Below are 19369 nucleotides of genomic sequence, written 5' to 3' on the forward strand. Positions count from 1 at the left end.
TGAAGGGACTAAATGAATCACTTGATTACATTCACACAATCATTATGAGTAAAGACACAAATTACAAAAATTCAAGGGACCTGTTATAAAGACAATGGTGGGGGGGGGGATGTGAAAGTTTTAATCCAGAGAAGAAATAGAACTGCATGTGTCTGTCAACAGCAAGTTAAGGTAATTAATGTGAGATACTTGTTGTGCTTGATGATATCTTTTAGGGAGTAGTATTTTTCTACATCATCAAACCTTGTATTTGAGAATACAAGTTCATAAATCAAGTCTCAAGACTGAACAATAATGTGAATAATATTTTAATAAATTTTGTAACAATAACTATAACTAAAACAATACATATTATTCACTCCTTTCTTTGATGTAGTCTTTTCCATGATAGCATAGAATATTTACTTAAGTATTACACAAAATAAATTGATCATCAAGATAATATTACCCTGCCAATTTGCTGTAACAAGTCATTCAGCTCAAAACACAACTTACAGCAAATTCTACTTTATAGCAAATGAAATTCAAACAAGTTTACAAGCCACAAAGATAATTTTTAAAAAGCAACCAAATAAACAATTTCATCAGAAATATTTAGATGGCTGAGATAAAAGCTGGTATATCTTAAAATACTCTAATTACAAAATCCATCACTTTCTCATTGGTGAATATGTGGAAAGTTATAGACTTGGGTTTTTTTCACTCACTCAATAAAAGATGAAATATAAAAGTCAGGTAAAAGATTACATTGCAAATGTTCTAAAGTCTTACCTCCATCAGAACAAAGAGTGCTGCAAAGAATAGAAGAGTTGCCCATTCCACTCGATGTAGAATGATCTCAAAATCATGAATATCAGCTAAAATTAGTAACCAGATGGCACCCAGAATAGCAATCCACCCTGAAAAACAAGTGGACATACAGACATAGATGGGGTTCAATTTTAATACACTGAGTTTGTATCTTCTGATTGTTTTCTTTGTTGTTGAAGAAAATTTATATTCTGCAAACTGAACATATTCAAAATGTGCAATTTATATTTTGGCTAATGTATATACCCACAAAACCAATAATACAATCAAAATAATGAAAACATTCACTATCCTCAGCAGTTTACTAATGTCTGTATTCTTGTATCCTCTCTTGCTTCCTCTGTAACCCCACCCTATCCCCAGGAACTATTCATGTCTTTTCTTTCACTATAGATTAATTTACATTTTCTATATTTTCTATATATGCAATCATACAGCATACATTCTTTTGTCTGACTGCTTCCATTTCAACATGACTATTTTAAGATTCTTCAGTACTGGTTTGAGAATCGATAGTTCATTATTTTTATTGTTTAGTAGTATGTCATAATATGGCTATGGGATGATGTATGTATCTATTCACCATTGATGGGATATTTGCATTGCTTCCATTATTTGACTTACAAATGAATGTGCTATCATATACAATACATGCATATATTTTCAGTTACACTGGATAAATACCTTGGAATGGAATAGCTAATCAAATGATAGGTTAATATTAGAGAATATTTATGTTTTAAGAAACTGTGAAATTGTTTTCCAAAATGGTTGCAACATTTTACAACCCCACCAGCTGTATGAGAATTTGTTACCCAAGATTTTCAACACTGGGTCAGCCTTTTTTAATTTTTGACATTCCAATGAGTATGAAGGGTATCTATTGTGGTTTCAAGTTGTATTTCTCTAAAGGCTAATGATGTTGAGTGTTTTTTCATGTAGCTATTTGCCATCCATAGATCTTCTTTTGTGAAGTTTTCGTTCAAACAGTCTGCTCATTTTCTTTAATGAGTAGAACAAATAAAACCCAAATAAGTAAAAGAAAAAAAAGAATAGGATTGGAGATGAATCAGTGAAATAGGAAGTAGAAAAATATTAAAGCAAAGCAATGACACCAAAATTTGGTTCTTAGAGAAAATCAAGAAGGTTGATAAACCTTAGCCAATTTGAATAGGACAAAACGTGAGAGGACAAAATTTGCCACTATCAAGAAAAAGAACAGTGACATGACTATAAATTCTATAGACATAGAAAAGTGCTACTTTGGGGTGCCTGGGTGGCTCAATCAGTTGTGTCCAACTCTTGATTTGGGCTCAGGTCATGACTTGAGGGCCATGAGAACAAGTCCTGCTCCAGGCTCCTCTTTCTCTCTCTCCTCATCCCCCGCCAGCCCCCCTGCTCTCTCTCTCTCTCTCTAAAACAAATACATAAATCTTTAAAAAAAAAAAAAAAAAGACTACTAGTTTTCTATACCTGCCATAACAAGTTACCACATATGTAGTGGCTTAAAATAAAGCCTATCATGGTTTTCAGAGGTCAGAAGTATGGTGGGCTCATCTATATTTCTGACAAGAGCCTCATCAAAACAAAATCAAGCTGATGACAGGGCTGAATTCCTTTCTAAAGGCTCCAGGAGAGCATCTGCTTTCTTATTATTTCAAATTGTTGACATAATTCAGTTCCTTGCAGCTATAAGACTGAGGGCCCAATTTCCTCACTGGCTGTCACCCAGAAGTTGTTCTCACTTCTAGAGATCACCCACATTCCCTGGGTCATGACTCTCACCCTCATCTATCATCAAAGCCAGCAATAGTAGGTGAAGTCCCTCTCATACTTCTAATGTCTTTTGCCTCTTCTGTTTCATCTTTCTAACTGACTCTCTTGTCTTTCATTTCTACTTTTAAGGGCCTGTGTGATTACACTGGGTGCACATAGATAATCAAAGAAAATCTTATGTAAGTTTTCTAACCTTAATTCTATCTGCAAAGTCCCTTTTCCACACAACATAACATATACAGACATTAGCATCAGAAATTAGAGTATAGACACCATTGAGAGACCACATATGGATTAATTTGGAAAGAGCATTTTTTAAATGTAGGTTTTCCTGATCTATGAACATAGTATGTATCTCCATTTATTTAGGTCTTCTTTATAAAGGTCTTCCTAAATGGGCAGAAGACATGAACAGACACTTCTCCAATGAAGACATATAAATGGCTATCAGACACATGAAAAATGTTCATCATCACTAGCCATCAGGGAGATTCAAATCAAAACCACCTTGAGATCAACCACCTGACACCAGTTAGAAAGGCCAAAATTAACAAGACAGTAAACAACGTGTATTGGAGAGGATGTGGAGAATGGGGAACCCTCTTACATTGTTGGTGGGAATGCAAGTTGGGGCAGCCACTTTGGAAAACAGTGTGGAGATTCCTCAAGAAATTAAAAATAGAGCTTCCCTATGACCCTGCAATTGCACTACTGGGTATTTCCCCAAAAGATACAGATGTAGTGAAAAGAAGGGCCATCTGTACCCCAATGCTCCTAGCAGCAATGGCCACAGTTGCCAAACCGTGGAAAGAACCAAGAGGCTCTTCAACGGACGAATGGATAAAGAAGATGTGATCCATATATACTCTATACTATGGAGTACTATGCCTGCATTAGGAAGGATGAATACCCAACTTTTCTATCAACATGGAGGGGACTGGAAGAGATTATGCTGAGTGAAATAAGTCAAGCAGAGAGAGAGTCAAGTATCATATGGTTTCACTTATTTGTGGAGCATAAGGAATAACATGTAGGACATGGAGAGATGGAGAGGAGAAGGGAGTTGGGGGAAATTGGAGGGGGTGATGAACCTTGAGAGACTGTGGACTCTGAGGAACTAACTGAAGGAAGTGGATCATGGTCACTGAGATGGGGAGGGAGCCACAGTCATGGAGAAGGGCAAGAGAGAGACTAGCACATAGGGGAACCCACCCTGGGAAGAGGAATCCCCATAGCAACTGGTTTGAAAGTGAAAGGGGCCGAATTTTGTGAGTTCTTGCAGACAGCAGGGCTTAAAGCCTGGAATTTTAAAGGTCAGTGGGCTTGGTTGGGATTGAGCCTGGAGGACACTGGGGTCACTCTCAGAAGGAAGGTGAAGCAAACATCTGGCAGACATACAGTGTGGGAAAAAGACTATCTGCAGAGTGCCTGGGGCACAGAGTGGGGAAGTTATTTGCTCAACTCAGAGCATGTCCCAAAGAAGCAGTGTTCATGGAGAGACCTCTCTGGAAACAATGGAACTGGCAGCTGTCATTTTCATTGTGTGTCTGTGTGTTTGTGTGTGTTATGTTAGTCACCATACAATACATCATTAGTTTTTGATGTAGGGTTCCAGGATTATTGTTTATGTATAGCACCCAGTGTTCTATACAATACATGCCATCCTTAGTACCCACCACCAGGTTCACCCATCCCTCCACCTCTCTCCCCTCTAAAACCCTCAGTTTGTTTCTCAGAGTCCATAGTCTCTCATGGCTCATCTCCCCTTCTAATTTCCCCCCAATTCACTTCTCCTTTCCTTCTAATGTCTTCCATGTTATTCCTTATGCTCCACAAGTAAGTGAAACCATACGATAATTGACTCTCTCTGCTTGACTTATTTCACTCAGCATAATCTCCTCCAGTTCCATCCATGTTGATAGAAAAGTTGGGTATTCATCCTTTCTGATGGCTGAGTAATATTCCATTGTATATATGGACCATATCTTCTTTTTTTTTTAATTTAATTTCTTTTCAGTGTAACAGAATTCATTGTTTATGCACCACACCCAGTGCCCCATGGAATACATGCCCTCCACAATACCTACCACCAGGCTCCCCCACCCCTTCAAAACCCTCATATCTTCTTTATCCATTCATCTGTTAAAGGGCATCTCAGCTCTTTCCACAGTTTGGTTATTGTGGATATTGCTGCTATGAACATTGGGCACATATGACCTTTCTTTCACTACATCTGTATCTTTGGAGTAAATACCCAGTAGTGCAATTCCTAGGTCATAGGGTAGCTCTATTTTTAATTTTTTGTTATACACAAACAATGAATCTTGGAACACTACATCAAAAACTAATGATACTGTATGGTGGCTAATATAATATATATTTTATATATATATTACATATGTTACATATGTTATATATATTATATATAACATATATAATATATATTATATATAACATATAATATATATAATATATATATTATATATAATATATATAATATATATACATATAATATATATAATATATATATTATATATAATATATATAATATATATATACACATATATAATATGTGTGTGTATATATATACACATATATGTGTATATATGTATGTGTATATATATTATATGTGTGTATATATATTATATATGTGTGTATATATATTATATATTATATATTATATAATATATTATATATAATATATGTTATATATAACATATAACATATATAATATGTGTGTGTACATATATATGTGTGTGTGTACACACACACACATACATACATATATTAGCTAAAAACTCCCCTAATCTCAGGAAGTAAACAGATATCCAGATCCAGGAGGCACAAAGAAACCCAACAAAAATCAATGGATAAATTCGTAAAAACATATAAACTACCAAAAGTAAAACAAGCAGAAATAGAAAACATAAACAGACTGATAACCAGCAAATAAATTGAATCAGTAATGAAAAAACTGCCAACAAACAAAAATACAAGGCCAGATGGCTTCAAAGGTGAATTCTACCAAATATTTAAAGAATAATTAATACCTAGTCTTCCAAAACTATTCCAAAAAGTAGAGAAGGAAGGAAGACTTCCAAATTCATTCTATGAGGCCAGCACTACCCAGATACCAAACCAGATAAAGACTTCACTAAAAAAGAGAGCTACAGGACAATATCCATGATGAACATGCATGCAAAAATTCTCATTAGAATATCAGGAAACTGAACCCAACATTACATTTAAAAAATCATTCACAGCTGTGGCGTTTTATCCCATAGGCATACTGAACATAATATTGGGGAACTGTAATGCAAGAGACCTAAAAAACAAACACAAACACAAAACAAAGGAAAATAAAACACTCCACAATATTCAGCTTCCAGTAATTCACCTTTAATGTTTATACCTTTAATTTTATAATCATAAAATCTTAGAACAAGTTATGTAATGCATAAACAATAAATTTTGGAACACTAAAAAAATTTAAATTAAATTAAAAAAATCATTCACCATGATCAAATGAGATTTATTCCTGGGTTTCAAGAGTGGTTTGATATTCACAAATCACTGTGATACACTACACAAATTAAAGAAATGATAAGAACCATATGATCATTTCAAAGTGGGCAGAAGACACAAACAGACATGTCTCAAAAAAAAAGGCACAGAGATAGCCAACAGACACGTGAAAGTATGCTCAACATCAACCATTATCAGAGAAATGCAAATTAAAACTACAATGAGATATCACCTCACACCTATCAGAATGGCTAAAATCAACAACACAAGAAACAACAGGTGTTGGCAAGGATGTGGAAAAAAGAGAATCCTCTTTGGTGATGGCAATGCAAACTGGTGTAGCCACCCTGGAAAACAGTATGGAGTTTCCTCAAAAAGTTAAAAATAGAACTACCCTTCTCCTCTCCATCTTCCCATGTCCTCTGTCCTCTGAGATATTCCTTATGCTCCACAAATAAGTGAAACCATATGATAATTGACTCTCTCTGCTTGACTTATTTCACTCAACATAATCTCTTCCAGTCCCATCCATGTTGAAGGGAGTTGGGGGAAATTGGAGGGGGAGATAAACCATGAGAGACTGTGGATTCTTAGGAACTAACTGAGAGTTTTGGAGGGGAGGGCGGTGGGAGGTTGGGTGAGCCTGGTGGTGGGTATTGTGGAGGGCACATATTGTATGGAGCACTGGGTGTGGTACATAAACAATGAATTCTGGAACACTGAAATTTTAAAAAATAAATAAAAATTTAAAAAAAATAGAACTACCCTACACATGAACTGGCTATTGCACTACTAGGTAACTTTCCACACAAAGACTTATACACAAATGTTTCTGAAAGTAATATTCATAAAATTCAAAGTTGGAAATAATACAAATATTCATCAAATGGTAACTGGGTAAATAAATATAGTATATGCACATAGTGGATTACTATTCAGTAATAAAAAATGAGATAAAGATACATAAAATAGCATGAACATTACTATCATTATTCTAATTAAAGAAATCAGACAAAAAGGCTATGCAGTATATGATTCTTTTAGATAAAATGTACAGGAAGGACAAATAAATAGAAACATTAGTGGTTGCCTAAAGCTGGAGTTGGGAGCTAGAATTAATTGTAAAAGATATACAGGATCTTTTTGGATGATGAAAATGTTCTGAATTTATTAAAAAATCATTGAATTATAAACTTACCATAGATGAATTTCATGATATGTAAATTGCATCTCAACAAAGTTGTTTTTAAAATCCCATTATTTATTTCATTGAAACAAAGTGAAATATAAAACTAGGAAAAACATGCCCCAAACCCAGATGAGATAGCAATATATACCTAGAGTAAACATGTAATCAAGGCAGAGACTTTCAAAGTCCAGTCATGAAAACAGTAACCAGAAATTTCCCCTCCATGTTCTATGTGTTCAGTGTACCCAAAGAATACAAAAATACTAATTCAATGAAATACATGCATCCCAATGTTTATAACAACATTACCGACAATAGCCAAATTATGGAAATAGCCCATCTGTCTTTGACTGATGAATAAATAAAGAAGATGGGAGATATATAGATACAGATATAGATAAATATATAGATAAAGATATAGATATATCTTTATGGAAGATATATGGAAGTGGAATATTAGTCATAAAAAGTCATAAAAAGAATGAAATCTTACCATTTGCTATGACATGGATGGAGCTAGAGAATATTATGCTAAACAAAATAAGTCAGCCAGAGAAAAACAAATACCACATGATTTCACTCATATGTGGAATTTAAGAAACAAAACAAGCAAAGGGAAACAAAAGAGAGAAGCGAACCAAGAAACAGACTCTTAACTATGAAGAATAAACTGATAGTTACAGGAGAGGAGGGAGATGGTGGGTTGGGTTAAATGGGTGATGGGAATCAAAAAGTGTGCTTGTGATGAGTACCAGATATTATATGGAAGTGTTGAATCACTATTTTGTATACCCAAAACTATTATTACACTGTATGTTAACTAAGTTTTGTATTGCATGGAACACCGGGTGTGGTGCATAAACAATGAATTCTGGAACACTGAAAAAAAATTTTAAAAAATCAAATAAATAAATAAACAAATAAATAAATAAAAACTTTTTAAAAGTTCATATGTGCTGATTGATTCCAATTCTTTCTATTATCCCTATCCTATCTTTGAGAGCTTAAATATAGATAATTTTCTGGAAAATAACAGTTATTGCATGTGACCTCTGGAATTTGAAGATATATCCAAACTACCTCTTATAGTACCTTATACCTTTTATCCTTCCTATATCTGTCTTCCACTTCTATACTCTTGCAAAATCAGGCTTCTCACAATATGGGAGGAAAGTCCCATTCATCTGGTCCTCTCTGGGTATCTTCTTAACCTGAACTCTTTTATATGACACTTTTGGATGCTTGCTCTGTGTCAGGCTCTGAGCTTTAAAGTTATGGGTGGAAATGTAAGCAAGAAACCACTGCGAATTTTAAGGGGTTCACCATCCTGCAGAGAACAGCTGCAAACAGTTGTATTTTATGTGTGTGTACATAAGAACCATTAAGAAGGCCTCGCAGTGAGGAACAAAATGTGGTGATTGAGAGATTTCACCAGCAAAAGAGGTGATATTCAGGCAAGATCTTAGAGGATGGTTAATTTTCCAGGTAAAGAGGGAAGAGGGCATTCAAGATAAAGGTAAAGTGTATCCTGGGACAGAGCATCAAGAAGGAAGATGTCAAAGTGACATCAACAAAATGGTGGATGGGCAGTTCCAAACTCTGGTCTTTATCAAAAATCAAACAGAAATGGGTGATAGATATTAAGGCGAGCACTTGTTAGGTTGAACACTGGGTGTTATATGTAAGTGATGCATCACTAAATTCTACTCCTGAAACCAATATTACACTATATATTAACTAACTGGAATTTAAATAAAATTTTGAAACAAAAAAAATCAAACCGAAACTGTTAAAACCAGCTTTTTCAGAACTCTACAAAACAGTCAAAGGCTTATAGCAACCAAAACAAATTGAATCAAGAAGAAGACAGTTTCAAAATGGTAGGAAAGCTTTGTGGCATTTTTACTTGCCCCTTCCACCCCCTTCACAGGAATTCAGTAGTCTTGAAAGAGTCGCAGCATGTGTTTCCAGTGTGAGACTTATCCCAAAGTCAGAGACAGCGGGGCAGACATTGTTCATAAATTACTGTCTTTGTTTTCATATGAGTGGAAGCTACCTGAAGGACTCATACAAAGCACTCATTTCTGTTTCACCTAATTCAGAACTCGGGCCAGAAAGTGGCAGTCATTGTTCAAAAATACTGCAAGCCAAATAATAATCCAAATAATAATCAGAGGCCTGAGGGAAAGATTATGGTTAAAACACACAGTAGGCAAGCTGAGGTAAAGGAGCAAAAGGTGGGAACATTCAAAAGCAGCCATGTCTTCAGAACTGGAGGATATTATGCTCAGTTAAATAAGTCAAGCATAGCAAGTCAGTTATCATGTGGTTTCCTTTATTTGTGGAACATTAGGAATAGCATGAAGCACATTAGCAGAAGGAAGGGAAAAATGAAGCAGGCAAAGCAGAGGGGGAGATGAACCATGACAGACTATGGACTCTAGAAAACAAACTGAGGGTTTTAGAGGGGAGGAGGGTAAAGGGATGGGTTACCCCAGCGATGGGTATTAAGGAAGGTACATATTGCATGGAGCACTATTTTATATGCAAACAATGAATCATGGAGCAGTACATCAAAAACTAATGATGTACTGTATGGTGACTAATATATCATAATAAAAAATAAAAATAAAATAAAATACAAACCTCATGAAATTTCACCTCAAAATATTTACAAAATGCATCTCTAAAAAGTAAGTTCATTTTCTTTCTTGATTACAATACCATTCACACACACATACACACACACACGCACACACAGCATCACAGCATACATGTATTTGGGGGAATAAAGAAAGCCACATGCATGCCTAGGGAAAGATCCATGCTCAGAAAAAGCTAGAAAATTCCCTAAGATTTCACCAGAAGTTTGATGCCTCGTCTCAGTGCAATCCTGGCTAAATGTGGAAGAGCTATTTGGTTTTGTTTATTTGTTTTGGTTTTTTTAGCTCCTGGCTTTCAAGGAAATTTCTTTTTTTATTATTACATTCAATTCACCAATGTATAGTTCATCATCAGTTTTTGATGTAGTGTTCAATAATTCATTAGTTGAGTATAACACCCAGTGCTTGTCACAATACATGCACTCCTTAATACCCATCACCCAGTTACCCCATTCCACCAACCCCTTCCTTCTGTAACCCTCAGTTTGTTTCAAGGAAATTTCTATCAAACCACTAGCTGAACACATTAAGAAACAGATTTCATGAACCCTATATGACAAGGAATATAGCCTTACCTCACACTGTTTATAAAAACTAACTCCAAATTGATCAAAAACTGATATGTAAGAGCTAAAACCATAAAATTCTTAGAAGAAAACATACAAGTAAGTCTTCATGACTTTAAATTTGGTACTTGTTTTTAAATATAAAAGCAATATATTAAAAAATAGATAAACTGGACTTCACCAAAATTAATAATTTTGTGCATCAAGATACAGGGGAAATCGGAGGGTGAGACAAACCATGAGAGACTGTCAACTCTGAGAAACAAACTGAGGGTTTTGGAGGGGCGGGGGTGGGGGGATGGGTGAGCCTGGTGGTGGGTATTAAGGAAGGCATGTATTGCATGGAGCACTGGGTGTGTTGCATAAACAATGAATCTTGGAACAATGAAAAAAAATAAACAAACAAACAAAAAAGATGCATTACCAGGACAGTGAAAAGACAACCTACAGAATAGGAGACAATATTTACAAATCATATATCTGATAACACTTAACACTTTACTATGGAGAATATATAAGCACATAAAACTCAAAAGCAAAAGGACAAACAACCCAGTCTTAAAAATAGACAAAGGACTTGAATAGACATTTCTCTGAAGAGCCACAAATGTTCAATAAACATATGAAAAGCTGTTCGTAATCATTAGTCCTTAAATAAATGCAAATAAAACCTCAATGAAATACCATTTCACACTTAGTAGAATGGTTAGAACTAGGGGAAGAAACAAAAAATAAGTGTTAGAGAGGATGTGGAGAAGTTGGAAGTCTTGTACATTGCTTGTGGGAATGTAAAATGGTACAACTGCTGTAGAAAACAATTTAGCAGTCTTTCAAAAAGCTAAACATAGAATTACCATATGACCCAGCAATTCTGCTCTCAGGCATATACCCAAAAGAAATGAAATTAGGAATTCAAACAGATACCTGTATACCTCTGTTGATAGCATTATTCACAATGGTCAAATAGTAGAAATAACCCAAGTACCCATCAACAGATGACTGGGTGAACAAAATGTGGTATAGACACAAAATGGAATACTATTTCGTTGTAAAAATAAATGGATTTCTGATCCATGTTATAACATGGATGAATCAGAAAATGTTATTCTAATTGAAATAAGCAAGACACAAAAGGACAAATATTGTATGATTCCACTTAGAATATAAATTCCACTTAGAAATAAATAATGGTAATGGTTACACAACACCGTGAATGTAATTGACACCACTGAATTGTACACTTAAAAATGGATAAAATGGCATATTTTATGTGATATATGTTTTACCACAATAAAAAGATAAAGAGTAAAGATGTCCTTTTTGGGAAGTGCATTGTCATTTAGTGGTCATGAGGTAGATGAGAAGGCCTTATATAGCATGCAAATGTATTGGGATTTCATTCTGCAGACAGAAAAGTCACTGAAGTTTTTTTTAAGCAAAGGAGCCAGAGTGGCCTGATTTTCCCATGCATATAGCTTTGTTCGCTTGACTAGATTTTGTCACTTTTCTCTGAATTCTCCAGGGCACTTACCACAGTACTAAAGACAAACATTGCTTACCTGTTCCATCTGATAGCTCATTCCTTTATTTCTCTCCTGAAGATAGTAGATTTCTTTAAATTCCCAGTAAAAACTTACACCAATTGCACTTTCCCTGGATAATAGTTTTCTACAAACCAGAAATGGCATCCCATTGCTTGCATGCCATAATGGCAGTAATAATCTTTGAGTCAGTAAAAACACAAGTTATTTTCATGATCCTGAGAGAAATTCCAGTCAGGACAGGAAGATGGAAGCTCCACTAGGACTCTCTCTAGAGATCTACTTTTCTTTACTAGTTTGTGGAGGCCTGAATTTTCTTCCAGTCCAGACTCCTGTCATAGTACTCATCAATCGAACTTCAGCGTAGGTTCCATATTCACAAATGTCAGATTCATGTCAGAAAAATTTCCTGCAATAACCTACAATTGAATGAGGTCTCACCTTGTCCCTACAAAATCTGAATTTCTCCCATGATTTTAATCACACTGTCTGCAGAGCCAGCAGTAGTGCTAATCAAATTGCCTGTGCATGAGCATATCTGTTTGGAAATATCTGGTGCCTTTACTGAGGAGTCAAAGGGGCACCTTCTAACATGTTCCCCTGGGTCACTATCAGAAATGCTCCATTCTGTTCTCATTCAGTGCTGGCTCCTCAATGACAGCCAGCAAGTGACAAAGGATGAAGCGGTGGACTCTTTTATAGTGTGTTGGAAGAAAAGACTGCTGATGGGACATCACAATTTCCAGCTTCACATACTATCACAAATACTAATAATGTGCCATTAAGACTCTTCTTCTAGGGCACCTGGGTGGCTCAGTGGGTTAAGCCTCTGCCTTCAGCTCGGGTCATGATCCCAGGGTCCTAGGATCAAGCCCCGCATCAGGCTCTCTGCTCACCAGGGAGTCTGCTTTCCTCCCACTCTCTCTGCCTGCCTCTCTGCCTACTTGTGATCTCTCTCTATCAAATAAATAAATTTTAAAAAAAGACTCTTCTTCTAAATTAAAAGGTCAGTTTACTGGACATGGATAAGAATAAAAAGCAACATTTATCCCATCTGTCTTTATCCTGTGGAGCTTCTATCAACTCTCCTTGAACGGCCATTAATCTCTCACCAAGAGCTTTACCTCTTTAAAATGAAATCTTTGATAAGAAGCTCTGTACTTTCTCATTTGAATCTCCAACAAAACCAAGTTTCAGTGCAGAACAAAGAGCCAAATGGGACTCTCCTCCCACTCCTAAGCCCCTGGGCAATAAGATTCAAAGTAGAACGAGCATGGCTTCCACTATTCACTAAGCAGTCTCCTTGACATGGGCATATGCTGGTCACCTCACAGCAAGCTAGCCTGTAAAAAAACTGAGGCTCCCAAAGATTAATAGGTTTTTTTCAGGCTACACAGCAAAACCAGGATTCAATCCCCACTCTGAGAATTTCTTTCCATTCCACCAAGCTGGATTTATCTTATGTGTTCAGTCTTCAGATCAAATGTTTTCTCTACTTAAGAATAAATCTGGTAATTCCACTTATGAAAGCTCTCCAAAAAATAGTTACTTCATGCATTCAGAAATGTAACTTAATTTTGTTCTACCTGAAACCTTGCAATCTTTTATAAGGAACATATTGTCCATGTTCCTTGCCCTGGATATTTTTCAGGACCTTTGATCAAAACCAATACTATTCTGATAACTGTTACCTACTGTTAAAATGAACTAACCTATATATCTTAAACCACATGCATCTCCAGAGAATATCTCAACAGTTATACACCTCCTATTTATCCTTTACTCTGGGAAACTTCACAAAAGGGCTATGTGTACTGGACAGAACAAAAGCTACACCACCTGCCTCCTTTTGGAGAGCTATCTGATGTGTATTGACCATAAAACAGGCCACATGAGATTTATCACAAATAATCAAGGACTTTTAGTTTCACAGAAATATTGTGGTAGTCTATGGGGTAATTTTAGACTTACTATTGAACCTAATGTTTACCCATCCATTGAGTCTCCAAGATACAAGCCCCATGCCTCCTCCTAGGGAGCTCACTGTTCACAGTTGGGTGATCAGGTGGGAGAGGCAGCATGGGATGAGTTGGATTAGAAAATTACAGTAAACTGAATCACCAAGAGCTTATGTTCTGTTAACTGCACATAGGGCAACTGTCTGCGACCAAAAGGAGGAAGAACCTCATCACCACCAATTACTATATAGCCTGCACAGGTTTCCTCTCATGAGAAAAGTTCTATTCTTTCTAGCTTGCCTTCAAAATCCAGCAAAAGCAAGGATGTTTTTCATCATCTATATTTTCCTGAGCTGCTTGGCAACCAGCCTAAACTGTTCCTTCATATCACATTCAATTACATACCAAGCCCTGTTTCTAAGACCTCTGTCCATATTAAGTGATTCAGTTCTCACAGCAACCTTATAGGGAGTACTGTGACACAACAGGTACCCACAGGCACCAAGCAACTGAGTATCAGAGCTATGCTTAGAGCCAGGGTGATATGGTTCCAGATCTGCCCTCTCCCTATTCAATCCAGGGAAGTGGTTGTGAACTGCCCAAAGTTCTGTCTATGGCTGTGACATCAAAGCTCAGAGTGAAGCTAATGGCTTCTTTTTAACACCTGGAAGATTCTGTGTGTCTTCTAATCAGGCTTAGGAAACACCATGATTACATCAAGTCAATAGTTTAAAAGTGCTGAGATTGGGAAGAATAAGGATGATTGAAACATGAATGATTCTAATTCTAACCGTTTTGCTTTCAATAAAGTTTCCACCAATACTGAGAGGTGAAAGTAGGTGCAGGACACCCTGCTGAATTGCCCTTTCCTGTCCATGATCCACCATCCCAACCAACTCTCTGCCCCAGAAGCTGACTTTATGTGGACCACATCAAAAAGTTCTCAATTTCAGCTAGTTTCTGCCAAAGGAGAGCCCCAGTAGGAGATGGAGTGGGGTGAAAAAGGACTCCGGATAGTCATTACTCTGGATCCCTCCCTACAGGATCTTTCCACTAAAGGTCTCAAAGCTGTTCTGGGGTAGCCTTGATGTCACATCCTTCTAGTTCCTAGTAATCTCCATCTTCTCTTCCTTCCTGTTTCCTCCCTCCCTCTCTCTCTTTCTCTCTCTCTCTAATTACCTTCCTTCCCACACCTTCCCTCTCTGTTTCCATCTCCATCTCTCTCTATCTCTATCTCTATCTCTCTCTCTCTCTCTCTCTCTCTCTCTCACACACACACACACACACACACACACACACACACACACCCTGGCTCTGGGACAGTACCCTACCCTTTGTGGATTCCTCCATCTTGCCCACACCTTGGTAAACAGCCCTGCTAGTAAATCCTACTCAAATTGCCAAGTTGGAGTAGACCATCTGTTTTCTAGTAAGACCATGATTGGTACAATGAATATATTTATTAAACCATCTTATAAACATTTTAATTGAACTATAGCATGCATACAGAAATATGCATTGATTTTAAGTAAATCATAGAGCTCAATACAAAAGAAATACAACCAGGTAACCTTTCAGGGCAAGAAATAGTCCAAAAGCCCAGTTAAATTTCCTTCCATTCCTACATTCTCCCTTCCACTCAGATTCTTCTCACCATAGAGTAGATTTGCCCAACTTCTTTATACATGGAATCATGTCGTATATACTTTCTTCTTTCAGACTTTTCTTTTGTTCAACATGTCTGTGAGTTGTTGTAGTTGCAAGCCTTCAGCTTTGGTCATGATTCTGGGGTCCTGGGATCAAGCCCCACATCAGGGCTCCCTGGTCATCAGGGAGCCTGCTTCTCCCTCTCCCCCCTGCTCATTCTCTCTCTCTCTCTCTCAAATAAATAAAATCTTAAAAATTTGTATTTTTATTCATGATAGTATGATTATCCCACAATTTATTTATCTATTCTAGGGTTGACAGATATGTGAATTGCTTCCAGCTTGAGGTTATTGAGGAGGGGTGCTATGACCATTTTCAGATATTTTTTTGGTGTGCATACATATACATTTCTGTTGGGCATATAACTAAGAACAAACTTTCTGAGCAATAGAATGTATTGTCCTAAACCTTAGTAGATGCTGCCAAGTCATTTTCTGAAGTCTCTGTGCAAATATATAGTCTTATCAGCAATATATGACACTTCCTGTTGCTATACATTCTCTCAACACTTGTTATTGTCAGTTTTTAATATTTAAGCCATTTAGTCGCGGATATAGTGGTATCTTTTTTAGAAAAAAAAAGTTCTATTTATTTGTTTGGGACAGAGAATGATCAAGAAACAGAGAGCAAGGGGTGCCTGGGTGGCTCAGTGGGTTAAGCCTCTGCCTTCGGCTCTGGTCATGATCTCAGGGTCCTGGGATCCAGCCCTACGTCAAGCTCTCTGCTCAACAGGGAGCCTGCTTCCCCCACCTCTCTCTCTCTCTGCCTGCCTCTCTGCCTACTTGTGATCTCTGTCTGTCAAATAAATAAATAAAACCTTTAAAAAGAGAGAGAGAGAGAGCAAGCACAAGCTGGTGAGGAACAGAGGGAAAGGAAGGAGCAGACTCCCTGCCAAGCAGGGGCCCTGATGTGGGGCTCGATCCCTGGACTCCAGGATCATGACCCCAGCTGAAATGCTTAACTGACTGAACTACCCAGGCACCCCGGATATAGAGGTATCTTGTTGTGGTTTAAAATCACATTTTTTTTTCCTGTAGCACATTTTAAATGTTTTACTTTTTTGATAAAGCAGAGTAAAATAGAATAAATAATTCATTTCCAGTAATATCTATATCTCTACAGAATTAAGTCTTCCAAAGACATGTTACCTGGAAACAAAAGCCTATCATAATAAGCAAAGCTTCAACCAGAGGGACTACTTTTCATGTCAGGAAAAAGTTCATCATTATAGGAGGAATGATGTGCTATGTAAAATGGCTGTAAGGTCACAGCCTTGAGGGCACTGGAAGTATATTATCCTATTCCACAGTAAGTAGTTCAGTGAATTTCAAACATCAGTTTATCCACAACCATGCTGGCAACCTTTAACTGATAGTTCAATTGGGTACTGATGAATTATAAGGATAAGCACCCTTTCATATACTTTTGGTAGTTCTAGTCATTCCAGTATCCTCTTTTGTGAAGTGTCTATTCAGGATTCCTGTCCATTTTCCTATTTCCTGTCCATTTTTCTATTGGGTTTCCTGTCATTCTTTTATAAATTTATATGTATTCTTCTTCTATTTTAGATATAATTTCCAAATGCAACAAAAAATGTGTTTTTCACACACTTTTTCACTCTGCAACTTCTTTTTCACTCATTATATTCTTTTGAAAAAACAGAAGTTTCTATTTTTAAGGTAATTGAGGGCATCAACTTTTAGCACTTTTTATATCCTCTTTAAGAAGCTGAATTGCATGGCAATGTTTTTGATAACATAATATGCTCTGATGAAGATACTTAAAGACTCCTAGTTTACAGAAAAGGCCACTGAACTTTGCAGAAATTAGGTCCTCTTAAGCAAAATATGCAGCTTTAGAAGCACATGTAAAAGTAATGCAAGAGGGAAGGGAGTACAAACCTGCCAAGGCAGATATGCTATCTACGCTTGGGGGTCACAGCCAAATCACCTTTCCATCTCAGAAAGCAACATTCCATACCTCCCTGCAAAGAAGTGTCAGAGCTGAGACTCCAGCCTGGGTGTTAGCCTCCAGGTCCACTGCTTACTATACAACTTCCTTTCAGTAAAAAAAGGGGAAAACTGTCCTTTTGCTCCATTCCACCTCTAAAACCAAAACACAAAATTGAGGGAAGAAGTAAGGATAGGGGAGAGAAGATGGTACATCCCTACAAACATGCCAATGGAGGTGGCAACTTAAACTTTTAAGTCATTCAAGGGTAACTCTGCTTGGACACTGACAAACTTCTTCAAATAATATGACCACTAAGGAAAACACACACAAAGGAAGAATCCTTGTCCTTCATATATGCTAGTACAAAGTACCAAGCATCCAGGCTGTCCCCAAATGCCAGTTCACTCATACTGTCAGACACAAATGGTGGTAGGATTAACACCTAGGATGGACAGAGAGAACAACTCCATCAACACAGAGTATGTGGGTTGTGGGTCCCTGTAATAGCCTCAAGGACTCAGGAATGGTGAACTGGACATGAGCTCTGTCCTGAAGACTGCACAGCCTTATGAAGAGGATGGTCCACATACAACTGTCATGACCACAGCTATATCATCCATGACAACTATAACAACTATGATGACAGCTATATGGTGCTGGACACCAAGGTACCATAGAGGTCTCTTAGGGTTTTAAACCTAAGCTCGCTGCTGAGGCAATGAGTGAACCAACCAACCAAGTGAGCTTAACTCAACATTAAAGCTATTCTGTGGTTTTAACATCTTTGAAGAACACTGAAAATCGAGCACCCTCTGAGAAGCTTCCTATTCATGACTGTCAAAATGGGTGATGGGTATTAAGGAGGGCACACATGGTGATGAGCAGTGGGTGTTATACACAACTAATGGATCATTGAACATCACATAAAAAACTAATGATGTACTATGTGTTGGTTAGTTGAACATAATAAAAAAAACTGACATAAAATAGAACTTCAAGACAAACTTATAAGAAAGCCATCAAGGAGTCATATCTAATGTTTTCTTCACTTGCTTTTATTTTTATTTTTTTAGATCTCAAAGTCATATGATTTCCTAACACCTACTTTTTTAAGTTATTGAGATTTTAGCATTGTTTATGATAAGCCCTACTCAATACTCAAAACAAAACACTGCTAACATTTTTTATTGAACTGTGCCACCAAGATCTAAAAAGGCAAAAAAAATCTAAAAATGCAAAGATATTAAAAATGTGAATATTATGCCCCCTAGATATTATGCATTAGAATTAAAATAGTGAATGATTAAAATAAGTAATTAAGTAAGTATATTATTAGTTTCAGAGGTAGAACTCAGTCATTCCTCAGTCTTATATAATACCCAGTGTTCATTACATCATGTACCCTTCTTAATGTCCATCACCCAGTTACACCATCCCCCCATCCATCTCCCCTCCAGCAATCCTCAGTTTGTTCCCTATAGTTAAGAGTCTCTTACGGTTTGTCTCCCTCTATGATTTTGTCTTGTTTAATTTTTCCCTTCCTTCCCCTATGATCCTCTGTTTTGTTTCTTAAATTCCATATATGAGTAAGATCATATGATAATTGTCTTTTTTCAGTTGACTTACTTCACTTAGCATAATACCCTTTAGTACCATCCACATTTTTGCAAATGTCAAGATT

At 36.8% G+C, this 19369-nt stretch overlaps 1 protein-coding gene across 1 annotated transcript in view; it reads right to left on the reverse strand.

Moving 5' to 3' along the window:
- OCA2 (OCA2 melanosomal transmembrane protein) overlaps positions 1-19369 on the reverse strand; it is a 392247-nt gene that overhangs the window by 206496 nt on the left and 166382 nt on the right. Inside the window, exon 18 of the mRNA XM_080808622.1 lies at positions 772-899. Coding sequence (XP_080664748.1) covers positions 772-899 — 128 coding nt within the window. The remainder of the gene's footprint in view (positions 1-771; positions 900-19369) is intronic.

Source organism: Martes martes (assembly GCF_963455335.1).
Source record: "Martes martes genome assembly, chromosome: 7".
Lineage (NCBI taxonomy): Eukaryota > Metazoa > Chordata > Mammalia > Carnivora > Mustelidae > Martes > Martes martes.